Here is a 27,592-nt window from a genome sequence, read left to right as displayed (position 1 = left end):
AACGGAATCTAATTATGACATTATTTTATACTATACACTACATTCTATCATGCGCACTCAGCTATTATATATATATTAAAAATAAATATAAACATATATTACGGTTATTGACTTCTTGTCTCGTACCAATAGAGCTACATATTACGATATAATTTTTACATACTAAATCAAATTTATCTCGTTAGGCATCAAACTATCTTTATTTTATATCTAAGTAATGTGTATTTCAAATAACGGATGTCCAGGAAGAATACAAAATATCATCCGTATCAGCTCTTTCGTCGTTCCAGAACTGAGCGTTTTGATCATGTGAGCATCCTGCCCGTTTACCTCTTGCAAGCAAACAAAAACATTGTTTCATAATAAAGATATGATATCTTTTGTAAACATAGACGGCTATCGTTTTCTAGTGTTTCCGCATTGGTGTTTAATCCCAATTGAACAATAATAGGGCTCCTATAAAATCAATAGAACGGATTATTATTTCTTAACGCGGAAGTTGACCCAAAGCTCAGGCACAACAAAAGCTTTGCTTGACTAAACATGTTTTTGCATGCAGCGCATTGCCTTCCTGTCTAAATTCCAAATTATTTATGTTTTCAAGGCCATGTGAGTGTACCGTGAATCCTTATATTATACAAAATTTAACTCGAGACTACTCGCGTCGCTGTTAATAAATTTATACTAAACATGTTTCATTTATTTAGATTATCACGACTTTTTCCTAAAGCGGGAGAGACCTCATATCTCCACTTGCCATACCTCTTGTTTCAACCAATATTTGCATAATATGGTGCATGTTTGTGTGAAAAGGACATCCTTATGTATATCCTTCTTGCTAACCACTCCTCATTTATACGTCCTACATGGGCCATTTTACATTAGCCATGTTACATGGCTAAACTCTCAAAAATGACACCTAACTATTCTGTACGAAAATTCATAATAATTAATGACTTGCAAACTTTCATTGTAATTTGTAATAACTAGTTACCTCCATCACTGATATGTTGTATACCTTGTGTCTCTACCGCCACTGTAATGACTATATAAGACAGAGGTTTTGTGTTTAATTTCTAAAGAAACTACTCATTACATAAATATTGCTAAGTTTCTCGTAGTAAATTAAGTTGCCAGTTTGCTATATTTATAGCCAAAGCTAGTCTCGTCAGTGGTAAAAACATCGTTATGCCTGACTGACTTAGTACGCCGATATTATGGTTTTTATCTTGGTAACCGCAAAAGTAATTATGGTTGAGATTTGGGGGAGGCAAGCGGTCTTTGACCTGGATTGGAGGCAACTGGAGGCCGTTATCACACGGAATAATTTTGTCCTTACTAACATTCAATACTGACATTTGAATTCTATGTAATGCTTGCAGTTAGTTCCTTTTTTAAAATAAAGTAGGTAAGTAGTTGGCGATTAAAGAATAAATGTCGAGAGAGACATTCTTTGCCCTTGATTCGAAAACTTTCTGTAAATGTCTATTTAGTGGCATTTATTAATTGTTTTGCTGTCTTAACTGTACAATTGTTATAGAAGCGTTTGAGATTCATTTCTCAAGGTTTGACAGCAAATACCTATTTTCCTTACCATTGACCTTAGTCAAACCAGGCAAACGGTAAAGTACATAAAATTCCTGTTAATTTTATGATAATATTTAATGATTTTCATTAAGTTCTGAAGGAAAACCTCGTGAGGACGCCTGTTTGCCTCAGACCCAAAAAGTCAGGAGGCTGATCACCTACTTGCCTATTAGATTGACAAATGAAACCGATACAGATGTCTGAGGCCTGGACCTATGAAGGTTGTAGCGCCACTGATTAATTTTTTTGAAATAGTAGCTAAGCGACTAATAATAAAAAGCTTTAAAAAACCGTGAATAAAAAAGAGGAATTCTTAATTTATTAATTAAACCCTTTTGCCAAAGAGGCGTATTTATGCCATCTACTTAGTGAAGTAGATAAGTGCTGTGTTTAGTGCTTGAGTGACCTAGTTTTGCTTTGTGGAAGTAAGGGCCGATAGCCTATCTTTACGATCGATAAAACACTTGTAATGACAAAGGAGGCAGGAAACTATGTTTGATGTTATGGTATGGCAATGTTTAATAAAATTTGAATTTGGAATGTAGGTAGTAAAAAAATATTGTAACTAAGTACCCACAAAAATTCGTGATGTTCCTCACCCAATCAATCGCGTGATTTATTTATCTAACGAAGACGAGAATTGACCATTTATGATTATAAATTTAGGTTTCTTTTATTTAATTTTAATTTGTCTTTTTTATAACGTTTGGTATCTATATACTTAATACAAAAATAACAATCTAACATTTGACTCATTGTATCTCTTGAACATTTTTCATTAAATTTCGTTTCAATTCACTGTATGCACTTGGAACCGGTTTCCATGACGATCATAATTTACACGACTTGTTTTGACCCACAACGCTGAACCAGTTTCTAATCTTACACTTGACCTCGGGATATCAGAACCTTGGAACGGAAGTGGAGCGGTTTCAAAGTACTTTTAGCTTTTAAGGAAGAATTACGTTCTTGGAATAACTTGCCAAATTTCTCTGGTGTTATTGTTATTTGCTTTCACCGTCACGCGGTTGTCTGATTGATTATCCAATGGTCGCTTATTATTCTTCTAAAGGATGGTGCAATGATGACAGATCTCAGCAAGCATAGGGCCGTGAAATAATTTTTTTGTAAAGGATCTAAAGTAATTTTAAATGCGATAAAGACGATTTTCAAAACTGTCAGTATTGAATAATTATTTTCAAGCATTAAATGTATATTTCTTTGTTGACTAAATGAATAAATGATTTTGAATTTGAAATTTAACTATATGTTAAATTAAGTAATAATAATAATAAATATTAAAAACTAAGAAAGATATAACTTAAATAGTTAAAGTCAAAGATTTTACAGTGTACATAACATTAAAAACCCATCATTTCTATGTCATACTTATTTTATGTACCTATAGACTTTGTTTATATACCCAGTGGCTAGTATAGATCTTATATATTCACAGAGTCACTCAAATATCATTAAACTCAATCGTTAAAAACATCGCTGCAAGTTTTGTGAAGTTTATTAATTAATTAAAATAAATTTGATTGACTCTGCAAATAGTCGCTAGGGTATGTTTTCTCTCAGCAGATCAATAGTTAAAGTAGATTCTCCTGTTTCAGTTCTGCAGAGAGTACGGAGTCTCCAATATTAGAGGAGGCCGGTGAGAGTGGTTCAGAACAGAAGCCAAAGCCTCCAATCAAATATGGGGAACTTGTCATACTCGGGTAAGAAACCATTACTCATATCATCTTCTGTATGTCTAATTATTTTTAAAGTAGGTGCTCAGATTTCTTTGTTTTTCTTGAAATTCGCGCCCCGAATCGAACCCAGAAGAACCCTTAATTGAACGAACATAGATATTTAAAGTTTTATATTTTCATACATATATTTGTTATAGACATATGGATAAGTACTCTTGGTGTCCTATATATACTTATCGTATCGTAATACATATACAAATATACTTAGAGAACCTTTCTTATAACTCTTTATAAAATATTATTTATCACATAGTTATTACCTTGTTTCGTGTGTTGACAACACTGATATGTCATGAAAAAGAAAAACAAAGAAGAACTTCTATTTCACACAGTAAAGATAACATAAATTAAGAAAGTGCACCAGCCCTCACACTAAGATTCCCTGTGTCGTGGGTAGGTGATCTCTTCAATTTGACATACATATACGGTATGTAAACTAATAAAGTCTATATAAATGTATTTATAAATCGACACTCATCATATGTCATCATACGAAATCATAATAATATGGAAATGGGTTTACGTAATTGCTGAAGCCGCACATATTTTTTCTCTGTAAGATATTATGTTTGGAAATCAAATAAATTTTTCAGACATTGGGATAACCTAAAATTGGATACTTTTACGGTCTTATCGATAGAGATTTTCATTGTTAATCAATCAAGATCGCACGGCGCGTGCGCAAGGTTATGCCTGATTTGCACGAGTGCTCGGCCTGACTGCAGTCTGTACTGTTTACAGTTGAATAACGCTTTGTTGTCTAGTGCTGTAAAGTGGAGCAATTGGCTCGCACAATTTGTTGGTAGTATCAGTAATCCACGATGACAAGTAGTTTCTGTGTCTGATGCACAAAATCAGAAGAGTCATAATTAGATACTAAATCTCGACTACATTCTGCTGCTGCTACTCATATGCTGGTTTTCATCTTCTTCTCTTCTAACTTTTTTAGCATGGTACGAGCTTTTAGTAGCATTTTAAAGAATTAAGACCGGTTTACATACTTGCTTAAATACACACTTTATTGTTATATATATATATATGTTTTGGATTATTATATAATGGATATATGTTTTGAGAAATTTATACGACATATATTTGAATTTGTTTATTGTTTTAAACAATGTTTTATAATTAAAACAAGTTTTAAGTAATAAAAACGGAACTTCCGGTAACTTATTTCCTGTTTCGGTTTTGGCTATGAATAAATCAACTTTATTATTCAATTATAAAATATGTAACGTAATTTGGTGTATTAAAAATGAATTTGGTACTGATGGTAGGTATATAGATAGGTAATGGTGGTCTTGAGTCTAGAGCAGTGTTTACTGACATTTTTCGAATCGTGCACCACCTTAGCCTTTCTAAAATGGGTAAGCCAAGGGGGCTTATTATATATATTAGTTTTTAGACGTTTTTTGTCTCTTGTCCTAAAAAATTATAAGGAAATTGATCTTTAGATATTCGGTCTGTTAATGCGCACGCTACGTAAGGTAAACTTAACTGATGCGTAGATGTATCGTGACGTCATCGTACTGCGCAGATTTCTTCGGTTCAATGAACATTTGTCCTCCTCAAACCCCGGATCTAACTGATATAACACTTGTTTCTCTATATCTATATTAGGACATTTATCATCTGTTTGTATTATAAATTAGACGTCTTTAAATGTACATCGCTACATTTTTTTTATTGTGTCATCATAGGATTACTATCTATAGACCTAACATTATATGTAACTGAAACAATGTAAATAAAACAATTGTACTAAAGATAACCAATAATGAAATGCATAACATTTACGAAAGGAAATTCGTAAATGAATAAATAGAAGATTTATTGTTACAAACTTTTAGCAAAACACTAAATAGACACATACTTAACTATTGAAACTAACACAATTGAATGACGAGAAATATGTACGGGTTTAAAGATAAAATGTACCTTAAAACTTTCAAATAACGAGCAATAGTACTGCCTCAACATAGCCAGTAAGTTTACTCTTTGAGGCAGGTTTTTCTGAGCCCGAATCTACTCCCTTGATATCAGATACTGTCCTGCATATCGTACTCGAAGTACCGATCAGAGATTATCAGACAGTAGACAATTTTATCACTAGAGTTAATTGCGCGAGTAGATTGTTTTAAAGCAAAGTAAAAAAAATATAAATGTTTATTTCCTATAAATAATGTTTGTTTTTTTTATCGGCTGGGTTTTTATATTTACGTCACGTACTTTAAGAGTTTTAAAATAAAAGATAAGTATTATATATATACTAGCGGATCCGACAGACGTTGTCCTGTCTACACGTCTTTAATTTCAAAATTTCAATTTTTAATAAGCCATTTTGATGAAAATTATTATTCAAATGTTATGACAATATCTAACGATCACAGCACATGGTCACACACGGTATAACACAATGATAACAAAACTTTTTTTAAATTTCGGGGCAGACTAAAATTTAAATTCGAATATTATTTAAAATTTGACACTGCGATGGTAGCGCCGTCTGTCGGATCCAATGTAAAACATTCCAAAATCAACAACAACTAATAAATTGAAAATTAATTAAAAAAACATTGTCCAGCGGACAAAATTGTGAATCTAAACCATTCCCAGATCCCCTTGAACACACACAAAAAATTTCGTCTAAATCGGTCCAGTCGTTTAGAAGGAGTTCAGTCACATACACACGCACACAAGAAATATATATATTAAGATTTAATTTAGTTAAGTAATTATATAGTATAGTATATATCTTAATTGAGTATGTCTGGTAGCTCTGGGATCATGCTGTATCACTTTGAATGTTACATTGATAAGGGTTCAATAAAGGTGAAGATCAAAATGTCAGACGCATATAGATTCCATGACGATTATTAAGTAAGTACGGGTATGTAAGATTCTAGTAAATAAAGTCTCTGCTGCCTCGTTTCATCACCGTACGAGCCGTATTACCTTAATGGAAGCCATGATCTTCTTTGCAAGACTTTTTCTTTTGCAAACTCTGCAATCGATGTGGGTCTTCCAGCATACTCCCCTTGAAAGGCTTTTGGGCGCCCCGTAAGCTCGATTGCCTCACACCCTATAAAATATGGTCATAAAGCCTTCACAAGTATTGTTAAGAGTTATGTTTCACAACGATGATTCGTGTCTAATATCTATTCAGAGATGTAAAAAAACCAGTAGACTTATTAAAAATTCAGTTATATATGTGCGAGTATGAGTATAACAATCACTAAGACAAGATTAATTTTACGATTAGGTGTTTAATTATAAATAATTTAATTTATTGCATTTGAAATTGCTTAACTATTCCCCGCGAAACGTTTGGAGTTTCTTGTAGTTCCGGGATTTCATTTTGCCTAGCTAACTCTTCAAACTTCATTAATAAGACGCCATTGTCGTCAGAGAGCAATAAACCTCAGTAATAGTTGAAAACGGACAAACATATTAACAGTTAGCCAGTTGAACATGGCTCAAAGTTGAAAAAATATATATACATTATATTTTATTTGTTATCAGAACTGCACGGCTACAAACCAATCTACTGCACTTTTATTTTGATGGCATCCCTCCATCCGACACAACTGGTGTATCATGAGAGCGGGCGTAGCATCCCTACCTTTGTAAGCGGTACTTATTTATAAGGGGCAGCTCAAACAACTAATTTTAATCTTTCTGCCCCAATTTCAATATGAACCCGGTACTAGATTCTGCAGTTGGACACCACAAGTAGTCTATCCATTTATGTCAGTATAACGTTAAGTAATACTAACACAATTATACAGAACTATATTTAACATGTTGAGTGATTGCGTGGTCCACCATGCCTTCTAATGAACTAAGTTTACTTGAACATGAATTGGGAACTGTGACTGATGCCTTTCTTTGTTTAGGTCGGATGTGAAATATTTTTTCTGGACCATCATATTTATCAAATAAAACGTAGAATTTACAAGTTGACAAGACAAAGGCTAAAGTAAAAAAATTAACGATTCAAAAGTCCTAATAGGTGAATCAAACATTTATTCATTTAAGTAACACAATGTACACTTATGAACGTCTAAAATAAATGCATAATAAATGCTTCTAATTTTACATTTACTGTCAAATCAAGGGCGTGGAAAAACTGGCAATAAACTCTCCGCCACTCTTTTTAATCGCGAGTTTTTTGTTTTACGCAATGTTTGTATGGAGCTGCAACCATTACAATGTTCCACATGACATCTTAAGTAAATAATAAGATATCAATCTTAATTGATAATAAAAAATTAAAAACAAAGATTTGTTCTTTATCAGCATCTAGCCGAAATAGGAGCACGCACTTACATTCTAGTGGAAGAGTATTAGTTAATAAAGTAGTGATTGTCTATAATTAAACAAGGCATGAGGAAATTTTTTGAATATTGTTGCTAAAGTATGTGTAATAACTCAACAATATAATATATACTTCTTACACAATATTTATTAATAAATATATAATATGTCCAGTTCAGCTATGGGAAAAATATTTTATACGCGGTGTAATATATGTGAATAATACACTAAAGTATTTGATGGTATCGCGTCATAGTAAGTAGGTATATACATAAGTAATGTTGGTGTTTAAACCGTTGTTAAACATATGATAGTGACATATTATATCTTATTTATAAAATTCTCGTGTCACGGAGTTTTTTAATTAAGCTCCTCCGAAATGGTTCGACCGATTTTCGTGAAATTTGCGAATCGGATAACATCTATTTTTCCAATTTTTTAGACAATAATTTTTGTTTTTAATTTTTTATGATACAGCATAAAAAATACATACAACCGTTAATTTTCACCCCTCTACGATCAGCCCCTATTGTTAATTATAAACGTCAACTCTGAGATGTAGAGAAAAATAATTCAATTCCGGAAACACGAACAGTCTATGCCATAGATAGACTCTATGGGGTATCATAGCAAAATGTTCCCTGTTGGTATGTACTAAGTAAAATTAAGGACAAACGAAGTTGGCGGGGGCAGCTAGTTTATTAAATATTACCTAATAAATTACAGTGCGACGTACTTTTCTTGGCTGGCTTCTGAAATTCGTATCGTCGCCAATTTGGTGCGTACAATAAACAAGTTTACTATCTACCAACATCCAACTAAAATGTATTTATTTTTATTTTTGCATTATTAATGGCATTTTTTTAATTATCGAACGGTTCTGATTCTAGGTATCTTAAAAGATATTATATTAATAGTTATAATTATATAATATCTTTTAAGATACCTAGAATAATATATAATTATATTAATAGTTTTTGAATATTTTTCATTTGTAATCTTTACGCTCTTCCAATATATGCTTATTGGATATCCGCCGGAATAGGCTGCCCGACTCCATACGATTGGCTACCTCTCTGTCATCTTTTAAAACTCTTCTGCATAAACATTTCTTAACCTTATCCTATCCTCATAAATCGTGACTTGTGTATTTCTTGTGTTTCCTTTTCTTTTGTATTGCATCGCTATTCGCTATTCATGTATTTTTTTTTGTATTTCATTAGATTAAAGTTCTTTTTTTTGTTTTATATAACATTTGGTTCTGCACTTCTTGCACTCATCATTTTTCTTTTTTTAGTTTTTCTCTTACTAGGGTTGCCTGAAAGCGATCGCTTTTTAGCGATCAATCCGCCCGTTCCATCCTTTGTAATTTTTATGTATTGCAGTGTTATTTGTGTTTCTTTTATTTTTATTGCAACGAGATATTAATAAATAAATAAATGTATATTAAAGAATATGGATATCATCCCTAACACAGGTTATAGAACTTAAAAGGGATGTACTAAAATGTATTTAAGACCATTAACTTAATAAAGGAAATTTTTGTTTTTTTTTGTTTTGGATTTAATTATAATGAAACCATTTACTATGGAGTGAGTTTCATCACCGGTCGTGGAATACGAAATTCCACCCGTATCACCTTGACATCCCTCGTTCCACAACGGAACGTTATTTGGTGTTGGCCGTGTTATTAAGGTGTTTACGAACCAACTTAAGTTCCTTCCCGTAACCGTTACAAACCCTCTGACTTGCTGCCTGTCCTGCCCGTAGCTCCCGTGACATATTCAAGACCACGGGTATGCCTAGCAGATTTAAAAAGATCTGGATAGGAGTGTCATGAACATTTAGCTAGGGTGGCCGTCTAAATTCATATATTAGACTAATATATGTATCACGTTATTTACACTTACGACGACTATGATGGTACATACACTTTTGTACCATCATACCGTCTAAGCATCAAATTGTTACAATATAATATTAGGTAATGTTTTCATACTGTAATATCGTGATGGCAACACAATGTGCAAATAATAGCGTGCTTACCAGACTTTAAAACCTATTCTTAATCGGAACTCAAGCGAATGCTGTTGTTAAGATTTTACATCATGAATACAACTGGAAATATAGACGTTGAATTTATTTTAAATGTAATATTTAAATATAAGGCTATGCCAGGAGTTGTTTAGAAATACAATTAGACTTAGGGTCCTTTAAGAAATGAGCGTAGCAATTCTAAATTTCTGGTTGCCTGGAAGAAATCGCTTGTCAGCGATAAGGCCGCCCGTCGCCTTATATCTTTTGTAACCGGTTTTTTTATTTTTGTTATGTGTATGTTATTATATAAGGTAATAAAGGATATATATATATATATATATATATATATGTATATATAATAAATAAATAAAAGGCCTACAGCGCGCTTGCGAGCCTCCTGGCAGTGTGTGCATTGGCGGCGTCATTTATCAGATGAGGTATTAGGTCAAGGTATTATTTGTCTGAACACAGAGAGTGACAGTTTCCCACTTGGTAGATCATTAATTCGCCAACAGAATACTCATTATCTAATTTTATTCGCAGACTAATTAAGACGTATATATATGTAGTTAGAGAAACTCAGATACAGTCTCAGTCAAAAGAAATTTAATGTCCGATTACTTAACTCTAGGGAAGCATTTAGCAGCTGTATAAAGGATATTTTAGCTTCCAAATGGATCTTAGGTGAACTTGTTTTAAGTACGTATTAATAATAATGATTGATTGCAAGAGTATGGTACGAAAATGTTGAAGGTGGTACAATCGTCACATATTCTGCCACACAATAGCGCGCAAATTTGTCTGTCAAGGAATTTTACATTTTACATTATTAGTCATATGAATTGGTCAATTCTTATAATAGCATACATTTATATTTATATCAACAACAGTGTCTTACGCAAATAATAATTTATTGAATAATTCATTTTTTTTAAATTAATACACCAAGTCGGAAGATCTTTAAACCCTTATAGACATACAAAAGGTGGGTTTAAATGGGTTATTAGTAGAAAAACTTGTCTGTTATGTCACGAGTTATGAGTTACACAATAGCACAAAGGCTGCACTTGTTCGGATTCCCATGCCGCATCCAGTCGACATTGTCCAATTTCTTGCCATTACTGTGATTCCTATGTAAGAATAAAAAACAGTGTGAATGGAAGCGTTTGTTGTCTTTGCCCTCGTTGGCTGCAGACTGCTGTGGTGGGCTAAGCGTTAGCGGGTATATTCACGTTTAATTAACATTTTCATCTTCGTTTATACACACGCGCCTCACATGTAATAAAGATCTAAAGAAATAATACAAACCAAAAACAGTTAAGGAAGAGTCCAAGTATTACGTCACGCAATTTTTGGAGATTATCGAAACATCATATAACGCGTAATAGTAAAACGTTTCCTGATAAGTAAAAGTTACTATTGTGTGACAAAATTATATTAACAATAACGCGTAATTCAATTCTCGTCCGGTATCGTAACGTTTAAGGGGGGAAAGCCCCCCAATTCGTAACATGATACTTGCTCCCTAAAACAAAACCATAATGACTTTAACTTAATAATTAAGTACTTGATTAAATAAGATTCGTTCCAACTATGTCTTCTATGTCGTACGTAGTATAAGTCTGGACGATAATTTGTGATTGGTCTACATTCTCAGCCTTATCATCATTACTAGCTGACCTGGCGAACTTTGTTCCGCCTTAATGGCAATAAATAAGCAGTTTGGGTTTTTTTATTGGAAAAAATACAAAAAAATTAAATACCTACATTAATCATTCATTATTATTTCTGTATTTTAGTACATAGGTTGCTCTTCCCTTAAGTACCTTGTGATACACATTTTTTCATTTTTTGTTTTATTATCAGGCGCAAAAACAAACAACGCTGATGGTCTTCCGACCCGTGAACATGCCACGTATAATTGACCATGGGAAAAACATGAATGTTCTAGATTTAAACCACAAACTTTTAAGGATTGGCCTTGTGATTTGTTGATGGTCATGGCAAATGCAAGACGTATCGGAAATTGAAGTCTTTTAAATTCAAACGGCATATCGGTTGGGATCATCGGGATCCTCGGAATAAGAACTTCCTCACCTTTGAATTTTCCTATCATTATCGTAGCGTAAATTACATTGTTCTTCAATTTTCTAACCACCAAACGCATACCATTATGTAGTTCAGGTCATCTACATCTTTATTCTTTTTCTTCTTTTTTATCAGTAAGCAATGTAACTCTCATGTTTGTTGTCAGCTGCAGTTTCGTCACATAGCGCCATAGATTTGACGATTTGAGGCAAGCGTTTATTTCGTCGACAGCCGTAGATCTTGGAATTACTGGCAGTATTTGGCGGAAATCGCCAGACAGTAAAATCATTGCTCCTCCAAAACATCTCGATTCATTGCGTAAATCTTTTAATGTTCGGTTAAGTGCTTCCAATGCACGTTTATGCGCCATTGTGCATTCGTCCCAGATGATGATTTTCGATGCCGCTAAAACTTTGGCCATTGCTGAGTGTTTTGCAATATTACACGTTGGTTCTCCAATAGTTTGAAGATTTAACGGTAATTTTAATTCTGAATGAGCCGTACGGCATCCTTCTAACAATGTGGCTGCTATTTCAGAAGAAGCAACTGCAACCGCTATGTTGGATCTCGCCCGAACAGTTGCTAAAACTAATGACATGAGGAATGTCTTGCCAGTTCCACCAAGGGCATCTAGGAAATATAAACCACCATTTTCATCATCGTTTGCCTTCATTAAAGTATCATAAACTTCCTTTTGTTGGTATTTCAACAGGGGTACATTCGTTTGAACTACTAAATCTAATCTAATTAAATCATTATAATTAAATTGTAAATTGTAAAAATAATTAAACGTATTTATTTAATAGAAATATTTTGAATATTGATTTCTTACAAATATCAAATTGTCATATATACGTCATTACATAGCTGTCATTATACGTCAATTACATAGCTATCATTTGCGTTTTATTATTCCAAGTCTGATTCTTATTTGTTATACCACTTTTTATAGTGACTGACGTTTCATGTCAAGTCCCACGGGAACGCTGTCGAACGGGATAAAAAGTATCCTATGTCCGTCTCCTGGCTCTAAGCTACCTCCATACCAATTTTCACTCAAATCTGTTCTTTCGTTCTTGAGTTATAAGTGGTGTAACTAACACGACTTTCTTTTATATATATAGATAAGAAGACAAACAAAATTAAAGAATTCAAAGAATGCCTATCCACTAGTGGACTTTATCACAAAGCTTCTATCCGCTATCGCTCTTCACTTAAACGTACCCATTGTTGTGACAATTGAGCACAAACTTACGGGACACGTCATGACATCACTCGGGCGAATGCAAGAACATCCGGAGATTTTATTGTTGTATAGAAATGTTTAACGGCCCATCAAAGTGTATGATAATTTCTCTCCATAATTGGTTTTCCTTGGACATTATAACGGTGATGCCATCGTGATGGGACTGCGCGGCTTTTAAGACGGAAGTCCTACCCGCTTATGTATGTGTCGCACACATACATTTTGTGTTTTGGTAATTCGAATTTTGAACTTGCCTACTGTGAAATTTGAAAGAATGTAATATTATTCAGTCGATACACAGAATAGTAAATTATATCGATGTTAGCTAGTTTTTTATATTGGTCAAGCCATGAAGCCAGCCCAATTGCCCACAAGCTAACTGTGGAAACGCCACCGTGTGGGTCTTCCCTGGAGATTTCCCGCAAAGCCCGTTAACGCAACCACTTAATTTCTGACTACGGTGACTGCAATATGGCTGACTCATATGTTCATTGTTCTCCTTGTTTCTTGAAAAAGATGAGTGTTTTGTGCACATGTGTTTGATAAAAAAGCATAATTTCATACGTAGATAAAAAATCGGTAAAGGATAAAACATAGAGTAAAGAAGTCGTGGAAGCTGCGTGAATATATAAGTTACTAAAGATTAAAAAATATACGTGGAACTTCAGTTGTCTTCACACTCATCTCTGAGGTGGTAGGTTCGATCCTCGGCTGTGCACCAATTGACTTTCTGTTTAAATGCGCATTTTACATCGCTCAATCGGTAAAGTAAATATCGTGAGAAAACTGGCTTGCCTTAAACCCAAAATGTCGACCGCCTGTGTCAGGCACAGGTGGCCTGTTAGTCTGAGCATGAAACAGATACAGATATCTGAGGCCTAGACCTAAATTTGTATGTACATTTAAAAATGAAAACGTATTTCATACTACTCTTACTACGTTAGGTTAAATTGTATAATATACAGGTTCGTCTTGCATTTTCTCGTCTGTCGTCGACGCTATAATTAACACGTAGGCTATTTTAATTAAGTAAATGGGGCATTAAAAGCTTTTGTTCCGTGTCTGTTGCAACGTAGCGTCATCGTGTGGCGTGATGAATTACGTCATTTATAAATACATTTTATAAGTCGTTAATTTATAGGAAATTCTATAGAGTATTGCGATGTTAGTACTGTTTCTAAGACTTGGAAGAGTACAGTTCTATGCACTTAATATGAAAAATCTAAGACTCCAACGAGTCTTAGGAGCAAAAGGGTTGATGTGCACGAGTGGATTTATCAATTCAATCCATAGCCAAAAATGGATTAAGTTGTAGGGTTTGGTTATTGGGATGCAGATAGGAGATCGATCGACTGTCACGGTCTCATCTCAGATTGCTATCAATCTGAGATTGTGGATTAACTATGGGGTTCGGGCGGTAATCACCAAATAGGAAAATCAAAGATAACCCTCTTCCCCCTATAGTACTTACGTACACTTACGAGTATATACTACTATTAAACCTTTCCAGATACAACGGCTTCCTACCTGCCGGCGAACGCGGACGGCGCAGAAGCAAATTCGTATTATACAGAAGGCCGCAGCCAAATGGTGTGCGAAGGTCAAAGCACTATGTGGTTAAGACGCCACACAGCAGTAAAGCAATTCTTGACGCGAGCCAGCACTCCATATCGTACACGTTGAGCCGCAGTCATGCAGTCATTGTGGAATACACAGAGGACCTGGAAACGGATATGTTTCAGGTGAGTTTAGTCGATAAAGAATTATTTAAAAATTATATTTATATTTATCCTTTAATAGTGTCGTATCAGGCACGCGATCAGGAGTTCTGTCACTGAGATGTTAGGCAGTAGGAGAGTTGGGGAATGACTTTATTTACTTAAAAGGCTTGGTGTGTATCGCCGGGGCCGGCAAATAATTCGAAAATATCCTCATTTTATCGGCGAGTTGGAGCCCGCTGGCCGACGGAACTGCAGTACCTCTTGTGCTCTTTATTTTAGTGACATATTTGACATTTTTTCATGTCATGCCCGGGGGATACCCTCATGCCAGTCTCGAACTCAAGAGCACACCTGGTTCTTTCCAAAGTCGGTCAGGCAATGAGTAAATGAAACGCCGTTAACTTGGGGTTATGGGGTTGGTCTTAGATAACAAACATCCTTTCATTTATTTATAAGTTCTAATACAACGAGTATGCATACAACAAAATATGACATCACGAATTTTTCACACATACAAAGCAAGGAAAATTAAACAACCACATTAATAACTAATAATAACTAAAAATAAATGGTAACCTTATCCTCATTAAGAGAAATAAACAAAGATAGAAGATTTTTGTCAAATTTAACAATTTCATAAATTCGTAATCAAGTTGTAAGAGCGAAATAGTCTATTCACAATTGCTAGTGATAGTCTATTCAAATTCACATTCAAAGATCCACCATTGAAAGTAGCATTTGTCTTTGATCATTTTTATTTCAACGACAAGTAGGTGATGTTTTTCTCTGTTAATCGATTTTGGATTGGGACGGGGAGTGCGAGTGTTAAATGCACATACACAAGTTGGGGCACACCAGGCATCGAACCTACGAGCCAAGGGATGAGCCACTAGGGCAAAACTAAATTTAAGATATGATGACATGTCATGTTAATAACTTTCGGAATATAAATACCGAAAAATAGTTACTAAAGACATACTGATTTGATTAGATATTTTGAAATCGCCAATACTGACCCCACATCATATACGACCCCTTGTGCGGTGGATAATCACATATATGTGGGAAAATGGGATTTAGGGGAGAAATCAAGCCGTTATTGGTATATCGCACGATTCATAATTCGGAGTTGTTAATTGACAATTTAATTATATAAAAACTTTCTGAAGACTATACATAGTGTCTTATATATAAAAAAACTTATATATATAAAACTTTTCTTTAAATAACTTGGCCAACGGTGAGAGTGTCTAGCCTCGTAGCTACACCCTGAAATCAATATGGGCGTCTTGGACCAGATTTTTATAGACAATAATATGACCAAGCAAAGTAATATTTATTTTTATTATGTGTATGTAGAATAAGGTAATAAAGTATTAATGAATAAATAAATATTTGGCTTATGCTATTATTTATATATTGCGTAAGAAAATGTGTTCGAAGTACCTAATGGACGTTAATTTGAATTTAAAAGTACAAGATAAAAGTACAGACTCATTCCTGATTTTTGTGTATTTCTAAATTAATAAATTTTGATTTGTGTCTGGCTCAGACCCGCTACGACGGTTATTTCATTACGATTGTAATTGTCAATGATCCCACCCTCGCTTATCTATGTTTGTGCCATAAAGTATGACTATATGCTTTGCGATCACAAACAATGGGCACCCCATTTGGATCCCCAGAGATAGAACACTTTAATTTCGGCAGTCACTATAGTAACTGTAATATAGAGATTTTATTTTTCGTTATAATTGATTTTATAAACCGTACCTCTGATGCTGAATACTAATGTGAATAAGAAATTAATGAGATTTTGAGCGAAAGATTTGTTACAAATTAATGAGTGTTATTTATATTTAGCATACGACTAATTCATGAGGTCGTAGGTTCGATCCCGGGCTGTTCATTAATGGACTTTATTTCTATGTGCGCATTTAAACGGTGAAGGAAAAGATCGTAAGTAAACCGGATTGCCTTAGAACCAAAATGTTGGCGTGTGTCAGGCACAGGATGCTGATCACCTGCTTGCTGCAGATTGATAATGAAAGAGATACTGATCTGAGGCCCAGACCTAAAAAGGCTGAACCGCCTTTGATATTTATTTTATTTTTTAGTAAAAATATCGAGGATATTTTAGAAGCCCTTTAGTAAATAGTTTAACGTAGGCTTCGTTCAAAGATATGAGATTTAAAAGGCCGATTATTATATCGAAGATTATTCTAAAAACAATGCGTTGAAAAATCAATGACGTTTACTCACTCAAGATAGTTAAAGCTTACATGTATAGTTGCGCAATGCTATATTATCCCCATTAATGATACAAAGTAACTAAGTATTGTGGCGATCAATAATAATATATGTTATAATTGTCTCAAGCATTCAGATTATCATTACCGTTTTCAAAATAATAGTTTTTAACTTAAACACACTAAAGGTTAGTGTAGTGTAGTTTACAGATAAGGTAGTGGATGTATATTATAGTTTAGTCACTAAACTATATAGTTTACATCTACTACCTTGTCTGTCAATAGGTACCGAAATCGTTAAAATGTTGTTAAATTCTGATGGTGTATGAAAAACGACTTCGGGAAACTGGTAACCATGATACGGTATTAGCTACTTATCATGGAATTATATTTTGGACAAATTCAGTCGAAGTAAATAGGGTGTTTAAAAAAATCACAGAAAATATCTGAAGAATGAGAGTTTGTGTAATCTCTGTATTTTTTAAAAATGTCTCTATTCGTTAACAAAAACGTATTTTTAAGTTAACACGAATGAACCACTGTGGATAATCACCTTTTGTATGGCAATCAAGGTTTATAATAATTTAAAGATAACTAAATCTAAAAACATTTAAAGATCTATCAGCTACTAGAGTTTTTAAAAATCGGCTTAATGTAAAAATCTTTGGGTAAAAATAAATCTAGTGTTTGCGTGAAATATTATAATTAATAATAAAATAATACAAGATATTACTCATAATGTAATACCTACTAAATAAAACAAACTAATAACTTCATTCTACCTTTTAAGACAAATTTGCACGCCATTAGTGTAGAAGAAGATGCGAACTTTATATTGTACCACCATAACATTTTTGTACCACATTGAAAATAAAATACTTACTATTAAAAATATTCAAAGATTAGTAGTATATCGGGGGCATGTTGCAATAAGCTTGTGTTAGTATATTGTACAATGTTTATTTTATTACATGTGGTACAGCGGTATCGCGTGTGGGTTAGTGCCCCCTAGTGAGAACAATGCGTTGGTCCTAAGACAACGACCGTATCTCATCATCTTAAGTAAATACGTGATAACGCTGGCGCCAAAGCTGCAATTGGCTTACGAAATAAGTCAACTTGAACTTAAAAATGGCTTAACGCGACTCAGCACTTGGGTTTATCTATATAAGACTTGAATTTTTATATATCGAATTTTTATAGATTCTGTCAAAAACATTGACCCTTTTTCGCACTCCTCTACTGCTTTATATTATTATATTTTATAATATAAAGCAGTATTTTATAATATTATATTTTATTTAAAAATAGTTAAAAACAATTATTATTAATGTCCTTACATGTATATGTGTCGATGCCATGTTTTGTTTTGTTTTGCTTTGCTTTGTATCATATCTTTATTAGTGAAGCCTATTGTGGATACATCCAAAGTGTTTATTTTATGTTTTATTTTTAACTTTGTTTTTATTGTAAAGATGTATCTGTTTTGTTTCCAAATAAATAAATAAATATTATAGTTTTTTATATAGAGAATACAGTACAATATACACATGGGCAGCGATGACTGTCCTTTATGGGCGTTTCGTAGGATTGTTTGTACCCCTATCCTATAAAAAGCAGTCGAGATGGCATTTCTTTTTATGAGAGTTTCACTTTAAAGAAATATTTTCTCAAATTAAAAAACGTCGTATTGTATCTTTAGTTTTTGTAATTTTACTTTTTTTTATATAAATAAGACTTGTAAACATGTATTATTATACAAAAACATTGAAATATTTTTGATGTCAGCTTGTAGGCCCGTCATATATGTTGTCAAAGTTCCTTGAAGTGTTCGCAAGTTGTGTTCAATTGCGAGCAATTCCTATGGGACGAAGTTCGTTGGCTCGGTCGACGCACCGCTCCACATCCTGTTCATTCGACGCATTGTTGTCACAAACACGAGCGCAAATGAAACTTAATAGTTCTCATTACAACCAGTTTTCTGAAAAAGATCCTCGGAACAATGTCCTTTGTCAACGCTGTCTGCAAAAACCCCGTATCAGCGCCTTTTGTGATAAGAAATGACCGATTTTGCAATTCCCACGAGAGTGATAACTTACTAAGATAACTCAGATAGTATTATCTGTGATGTGCTAAAATGAATAAATAAACAACTTTCGTATCTCCTCTAAATACTCCAGGCACTTTACCACCTTCCTTTCAGACGAACGCTATTTGGCCAAATACATGAAATAGGATGACTCCTATGGTGACCCATGCCTCCTGCTGATAGAGGACAAATCTTTGTTTTTAATTTATTTTATTATTCTTGGTTACTCAAGATGTCATTTGGAACATGGTGTAATGGTTGCAGCCCGTTACAAACGTAGTGTAAAACAAAAAACTTGGCGATTAAAAAGAGTGACGGAGAGTTTATTGCTAGTTCTTCTCTTCCGTGCTACGCTCTTGATTTGAGAACTGGCAGTAAATGTAAAATAAGCATTTAATGTATATTTCTTTTTTGATGTTCATAAGTGTACATTGTGTTACCTACATTAATAAATGATTTTTAACTTTGACTCACTTTGATATCCAGATTGAGCATTCTGATAAACGAACACGGCTTGGAATATAACAATAGTTGCTATCCTCACACTTTGAAATCTATCTCTATCGTGTTTGTTGTTTGCCTATAAGTGTTTATCACATTAATTATTCTATTACTTACATTATTATTTTACAAATGTATTATTTTGCCCAGCGTTAGCAAGCTTTCATTAATAAACAATTACACTTGTTAATAATGTTAAATAATGTCTAGTGACTAACTCTGTATGGGTTCATCAAGTAGGTCCTGTTGTGTGCCTTAGACCCAGAACTTCATATGAGTAAAATATGCTGGTATTCCTTTGTTTTCATTCAAATTTTAACGCATTTATAAGAACCCTTTGCGCAGTCTCCTGTTTTTTTTTTAATAAATTGTCTCTCGAGAAAGGCTGATGTCTTTCTTAGCATTACGATCGAGCCTAACTTAAGACTGGTTAGTAATTTAAAATATTTAACATCCAGTCCAATAACGCATTTAACAGTCTCTATTAAGGGGAAGACATTGTGTTCTTGGACCGTGGTGTCTAGGAGTTAAATAGCTTCTACATGCTCTTGCTGGTGGAAAGTGTGTTCGTGGGCTCTAGCAGGCTGATTATTGTGGTGACGTCATTGCAAATTTGACTAATCATTGGCCCCGAGGATGTCTTTGGATACAGCTCTTACTTGTACAACCCCACAGCTGGCAACCATAAGTCCATTCAGGCATCTCTCACAGTTACGATCTATTGCTTTAGAAGACGGATTGACTTTTATGTTTAAAGAAGTTGCGTAAACGATTTAACATGTTTGATTTATTTGACCTGTATAACCTTATTTGATATCATGTCACGGTATGTTTAAGCGTTACTAAGTTAAAAATGTATAGACACATTAAAACGTTCGTGATTATAAGCGAATTCAGACCTGTGAAAGCAAAAACCTGTCAATACGGAAATGGGATTAATGATAAATGGATGTAACGTGTGACGTCACGATTCTATCTGAGGGGGTGATGTGACGTCATTTGAGGGGGGGGGGGCGCAACGAGACGGCCAAGGACGTCTCCGTGCCGACAGTCCCGCAACATCGCAAAATCGATATCTATAAAACTAGTACTATTATACTATATAATTGCCTAGTATGGTCAAATATTTTTTGTTTGATTTTTAATAACCAAATTTACCCCTTGTGGGGTGTGCCTCACGTTGGAAAACACTGGTTTAAAACATGTGTTTTTTGTAAAGCCTTCGTTGAAAAGTGCAACCCAATGCAATTGTGGTTTTTAACCACACAACTAACACACGATTTTTCTTTACAAAAGAAATTATTAATTTCTATATTTCCGTCGTATAGCGCTTTGTAGATTTGCTATGTGTTGATAATAAAATATGGTATAACCTTTTTATTGAGAGCGGTAAAGTCCGATAGCAGTTTTTATGTTCGTTTCACCACTAATCAAAGAGTTTATGTGAGGAAAGAATCATATTTATGATATTTTTATTGTATAAGCAAAATCATAATTTAGAAATTAAGATTAAACAAAGTTTATGAGTGTAAACAGTGTGAGTGGATGAATATCCCGCAGTGTCACCAAAGGATTCGCCCTATGCGCAATTATTCGCTGGTACCAGGAAAATGGTGGTATTTCTAAAGTCCACATAAAACGTATGTCAATCACAATCTTATCTTGAGCAAATATGTCAAACGACAAGTTTGAAAAATAGTTTGATAGTTCTTGAAAGTTGAAACTAGATTTATGTTAAATTGACGTTCGACGATATAAAATTCGACTGAGATACGAATGGGTAATTATTTAAAAATAAAATTATTAGGCTACTTATTCGTATTCCTACTGCTAACATATATTATTTACGACAAAAAACAACTATACCAAACATATAGGCAATGATCGAATACATAATGTATACAAAAAGGTGCAATTATTTACCAAAGAAAAAATTAAATAAGGATTAATAACACTGTGCTGTAAGATGGTGTCGAAGTGAGGGTATGGGAGTGGGAACGTGGGATAGGTGAAGCAGCATATTTATAAATATTATGAAACAGACGCAGATATGTGTCTGTGTAATTGATTGATTGATTGACTACATAATTCTTCAAGCAGTGCAGACAAATTAACATGATTGAAGATTCAAACCAAAACACGTAAAACTTTTCTTTTTATCTTGGATTTCTAAATATTTGGGTTCCATAATGTTCCTTTACATATATTCCTAGTTTATTCACCTGCACAATTAGTCCACTAAGATCGCAACTGTTTTAAATATTAATTTAACGTTTCTACATAAACCCCGTATTTGTAGAATCATTTGATACATCCATAGATTGATTAATATTGGTAAAAGCATGAGAAAAATTGTTCGATGATATTCGAGTTCTGGCGGACGTCCAGACGTGGGATAGTGTATTACGAAAATGTGTTTATGAGCCAACAACTCCAATGTCAATGCTAGTGACGATTTTAATTATATCTGATTAGTTTTAATTAGTGGTAATGTTTTACTACAATAATAATATACACCCACGTATACACCTTCACGTACATACCCTCACATTCACACCATTACACAGCACAGCCAAATCAGGTATTACGTATTTTGTGTGTCGGACACATATAATGGATTGTAATAGCCATCTGTCGATACAAACTATCCAAGGTAGGTCGGATCGGTGTATGTGGATAGCTTATATTTTGAAAATATCAGTTTAACTATGACAATATCATTTTTAAAGTTTTAAACATTGACATGTGTACTTTAATAATATTTGTACGGTTTTATTTACTTTATTTGGTTAAATTAATTTTTTTTAATTGAATGTAAAGAGTGAAGAGATTGCATTCTATCCGTAGCCAAAAATGGATTGTCTTTGCAGGGTTTGGTTATTGGGATGCAGATAGGAGATAGATCGACTGTCACAATCTGAGATTGCGGATACATTATCGGGTTCGGTCATTATCGTGTTTCTGTGTAAAAACAGAACAAATACTCGTTTAATATGTAAATTTTGTTTATTATTATTACTTCATACTTTTGAAACGATGTGAAACGAAATGGTGGATCAACGCGGTCCACTGTCTAATGCGGAGTTGCCGACTGCCGATGACTATGACTGACGCACAGGTTTTATGAATGAAACAAAACTATGGTATTTTGTATTGCATCCTTGAAAAAACCAGTTGGCCTGTCTATCTTGCTTTACTTGCTTACGGATGCTTACTATTTTGAATCTATTCACACACACAAGACTAGTACGGGTTGTTGTAGTGTCTTACTGGTGTAGGTATAGAAGTATTTTATTGATTACTAGACTGCGATTTTGATTGTCCATTAGTGAAAATGATACCGATAAATAATAAAACACGCTTTATTCATTCCATTTGATTTAGTGTTTCAATTAAGTCCTTCAAACTTCACACCGTATTAGAATTTATAAAAAAAAATATTTATTTTATATTTTTAATATTTTACTGTACTATCGTGTCCAGGGACTTTATATATCTCACAGTATTTTTTTTCAACAAACAAAAAATTACATTTCACTGCTACTATTTTTGAAATAGTGTATTGGAAGTGTTGCACGTCCAGTATCAGTTATGGCTAATTACATTTATTATTTATTGGTAGGATAAACACTAGTATTGCGTTTCACTACTGTCAGGTAGCGCGAAATTTCTTCGGAACTTTTATCTTCCGAATAATTTATGTGTTGAATTTGGTATTTTATTCATACATTGTGAAACAGACTCTAAGGGTGCAGATATCCAATTCGTCAATTAGTGCTGATTTCTAAATAAATGGGTAGATCAAAATTTACCATGTACCATTGTTGGAGGTTTTATTCGACATCAACCAATTATATTTATGCATGTGTCTGCTATATATTTTAAAGCAGAAATTACATTCATGAACGTTTAGTAAGAGAATTAATACTAGACGCGACAGTTCATCGGACCTCGGTACTCTGTCTAGACGAAATTATTATAACTGCTCCCTCTTATTTTGATCCTCGAAGTTTGATTAGGTTAAAATGTTATGTGATTAGTTAAGATATGTGTAATTGAATTACTGATAAACGTTAGAGTGATTTGTAAAAAGATTTCAATGTTAATAATAATTCAATTACTTTCTTTTCATTATTTTGATTTTATAGACAAAGAATCGGCCTGTCTGACACAAGTCATCGATTTTTGTGTTTGATTTTTGCCGGTTCGTCAACTTACATCCTATTTAGACCACCACCATCCCAACACGAGCAGTATTATATGTATAAACATTGTATAATTATTAGAATTTTAAAGTACTAAGTATATGTTGTATAAAGGATGGAATATTTGATTGTGATTATCTATTAACGAAGCGTGTGAAGTTTTGTAAGTTATTAAATTTATATGTATGAATATATAAAATAATAATCCGTGTTCACGAGGCATATGGAAAAATTGTGAATAACACTTCTTTGTTGAAAATTTTTTAATATAATTTATTCCTGTAAATTCCTATCTTTCAACGGACGAGAACTGGTAATAACCATGACTCTTAAATCGTAACTCCAATGAGGAACTAATCGCTCTGTGTCTGTGGAGTGTTTAACTGGTATAATACAGTTGACGTCAGATATTTCTTCAAGTATAAGAATCCCTACAAAGGCATGTAATACAGATCATAACTCATAATATGCAGTTGACCTCTCTCTTAACTCAATTTACAATACTCAATAGCTCGACTGATAAGGGGTTCGTTTAGGTCTAATTGACTGCGTATTTAGTTCTTAATTCTTTATACTGATAAGAATTGTTATTAATTTTTCAAGTATTTTCCGATAAATAATTTGACCTGTTTTGATGTGGATTATATTGCGTAAATTAAGAGTTACATTCAAAAGTCATAATAATGTAATTAAAATGAAAACATAAATTAATATAACCAAAAATAAGAACTAATCTTTAAATATATTATTCAAAACGGGAACCTTTAGGCCAGGTTCCGAAGATGTTGGCAGCGTTTCCCCTTTGAATAGCTTGACTAATACTTTGTCCAATGTCCAAGGAGGCCAGCTCTTCGGTCTCCTGTGATGTCGACTAACTTTTATAGTACTACTATAAATTCATAAATTAATTACTGTAATAAAAAATGAATTGCATTTCGTATAGTTCACTAAATCTCTAGAATGGCTGGATCGATTTGGGTGATAATGAATCTTGAAACATTTGTGGAAGTTCAGGAAAGGCTTAAACGGAGGAAACATAAATAACAGGTAAAGAAAAAAAAATCCGATAAAAACTGTTTCTAGTTGGGTAGTAGTTCAAAAGAAACCTAAACTTTATCAAATGGGCAATGCAGTTCTTGTGAATTAGGTCTGTGTTCAACTGAATATGTCTTTACAACATAGGTGTGTGTGTGTGTGTGTGTGTGTGTGTGTGTGTGTACGAGTAATTGGTAACAACCAGCAGTACCCATTTCCCATGCCTAGTATGGTTAACCTGCATTACTACAGTACGGCTTTCAAATATGATGTTCATTCCATCTTAAAAGATGATTCTCTTCTCTTTTAGGCTAAAAAATTTCTTCTTCTTCTTGACAACTTAAAATTTCTATATATTTAATATTAATTCGTGATCGTGATCGCTACGTGGTAGAAGGCGCAGATGTGATGCGCTTCACGACGTTCCGCCATCGTTGCCTATTGGAGGTCATCCTGCTGCACTGATTCAGTGATTCTCCTACGGCAGACTTAATCTGATCAGTCCAACGTGTAGGTGACCTGCATGGCATCAATGATTAAATTAAAATTTAGAGAAAATTCTAGTCGCTTAATTCATCTCGTGGCAATATTGGGTAAATTCTATTCTTGCGTATATCTTAATTTATATTTAATCTGTTATAAAATACATATGATATTAGGTGCATTTTTACCGCAATTCTTATAATGAACGCATTTCAAATGATTCTATAGAACGAGGTCATACGTGCTATGAATATTTTATGCTGCTTTTTGCACGCGAATTACTTTGCATTATACCATAGAGGCGGTGACTTGAACCAAAATATACCCTTTGGGGTGTCAAAGCCGTCCAATGTAATAATACTTTATATGAGTTACCTTCTATGGTAACAATCTTGCACAATTATAATCATGACATTGAACGAATGATTTTAAATGAGAAACCTCTATTGAGAGTTGCATTGAAATCCCGGTTCTTTTTCATTAAATTACCTCTGTTTTGACTTTTGGAACCTGGTTATATAAGATTTATATTATCAGACTTTTGATATATACCTCTATAATTGAGACTCTGTACCTCTCTGTAATTAAATTAATCGGGTATAAAAAATGTGTTTAATTCTGTATAACGTGTAAGGTTTGGGTAGCCTTTTAAGTAAACACACACGTAACCGGGTTCCCAGCTCTTCTATAACAAACTTTATAGTTGATTGTTGTTTGAGGAGTGCATGACTGAGGTGTGGGTGCATGTTAGAGAATGAGTAAGTGTCCGGTGCATGTGAGTGAGTGAGTGAGTGAGTGAAATGTTTAACTACAAATAGGTGTCAGAAGCCTCTCCAACAGTGCGTCAGGTGTGTCCTTTAATCTTATTTTTAGATTGTAGACGGTGACCGGATAAATGTTAAGCAGTCTATTTAATTGATTATAGATATAGTCTGCCTGCATATTGCGTCTGGCGAAGTCAGTCATTACGGTCTGACCAATGACAACATCCCTATATATTTTATCCAGGACGTTTCGCCTACTGAATGCTGTCTCCAGACTCCAACACTATCGACAGATTTGGTCGCAGAGTGAATTCACAGTAGCGATATTGTGTATATTATGTGTATTTATTTTTATTGTATGTATTTGTGTAATAAATGAATAATTTAACATGTTCATAGGAACAGCCTGCTATCATACGGGAGCACTGTGTGCATTTAAAATGACGATTCGTACATACAGCTTCCTAACTGATATAGGTTTTGTCTATGTGTTATTAGATGCTTTTTGTTTTAACTGGGTTTTGTAGTAGAGATGGATTATTCGATTTTATAAAGGCTTCGTCGTTCTGTGAAAATTCGTGTTTCTGTGAAAATTTCCTTTTTGATTGTGATTCAACACAGCACGCATCGTGCATATGGAAGTATCGGGCCTTCGTGATTTAATACACATAATATATGCAATCCAGTAGTCCTAAGTTTGATCCCTGAAGATCACAATTTAAGCACCAGGTTGATCAATATTATTTGGAATATTATAATGACTTTATTGGTCTGGGTATGGTGTCTGTGTAAAAATATTCAAAGAAAAAATAAATTTGTGTAAATGATTCATATAAAAAATACACAAAGAGAATTCAAAGAATAGGCCTCGTCTTCCCTTTTAAACTGCGGTTTTTAATGCTGTATTTTAAAAATCCTTGAATTACGTCAACCTCTATATTATGTGATATTATACAGTCTTTGTTTGTGAAACAATGGCGAGAATCAGGATAGACCTCCATTCAAGGCAAGGTGACGATAAAATTACGCGAAACTTTTTAAAACATCCTTTCGCTTATATTCTTTATGAAAACCTTGATTATTTATTTATTCACAAAAAATACATTCACTATGGGACCGTTCATGTATTACGTAAACACTATGGTTCATGTTGTCTTTGATTTTCTTATTGATTAGGTCAACGATAATTATTTAACGCAATTAAATGATGAATAACATCATTTAATTGCGAATGAATATTCTTCCAGCTTAGGAGTGAAAGTCGTCGATGTCAAAGTCAGATCAATAATCATTTATCCATGTAGTTAACACAATGTACACATATGAACGTAAAAAAATATATATTGAATTCTTCTAATGTTTCATTTACTGCCAGTTCTCAAATCAAGGGCGTAGAACGGGAGAGAAGAACTGGCAATAAACTCTCCGCCGCTCTTTTTTTGTTAAATAATAGTACCATGATATAACAAAGTATTAAGTTATGACTAAGCGTCAACGAATTTAACTCAGC

General features: G+C 33.7%; 1 protein-coding gene across 1 annotated transcript in view; it reads left to right on the top strand.

The window, feature by feature from the left end:
- The window catches only part of LOC110993052 (protein pellino), a 56,404-nt gene that overhangs the window by 8,190 nt on the left and 20,622 nt on the right, over window positions 1-27,592 (top strand). The window contains exons 2-3 of the mRNA XM_022259129.2: window positions 3,204-3,308; window positions 14,546-14,777. Coding sequence (XP_022114821.1) covers window positions 3,204-3,308; window positions 14,546-14,777 — 337 coding nt within the window. The remainder of the gene's footprint in view (window positions 1-3,203; window positions 3,309-14,545; window positions 14,778-27,592) is intronic.

This window comes from Pieris rapae, chromosome 1 (assembly GCF_905147795.1).
Source record: "Pieris rapae chromosome 1, ilPieRapa1.1, whole genome shotgun sequence".
NCBI classification, from domain to species: Eukaryota; Metazoa; Arthropoda; class Insecta; order Lepidoptera; family Pieridae; genus Pieris; species Pieris rapae.
The sequence above is the reverse complement of the archived record's forward strand: the minus strand, read 5'-3'. Positions and strand labels throughout refer to the sequence as shown.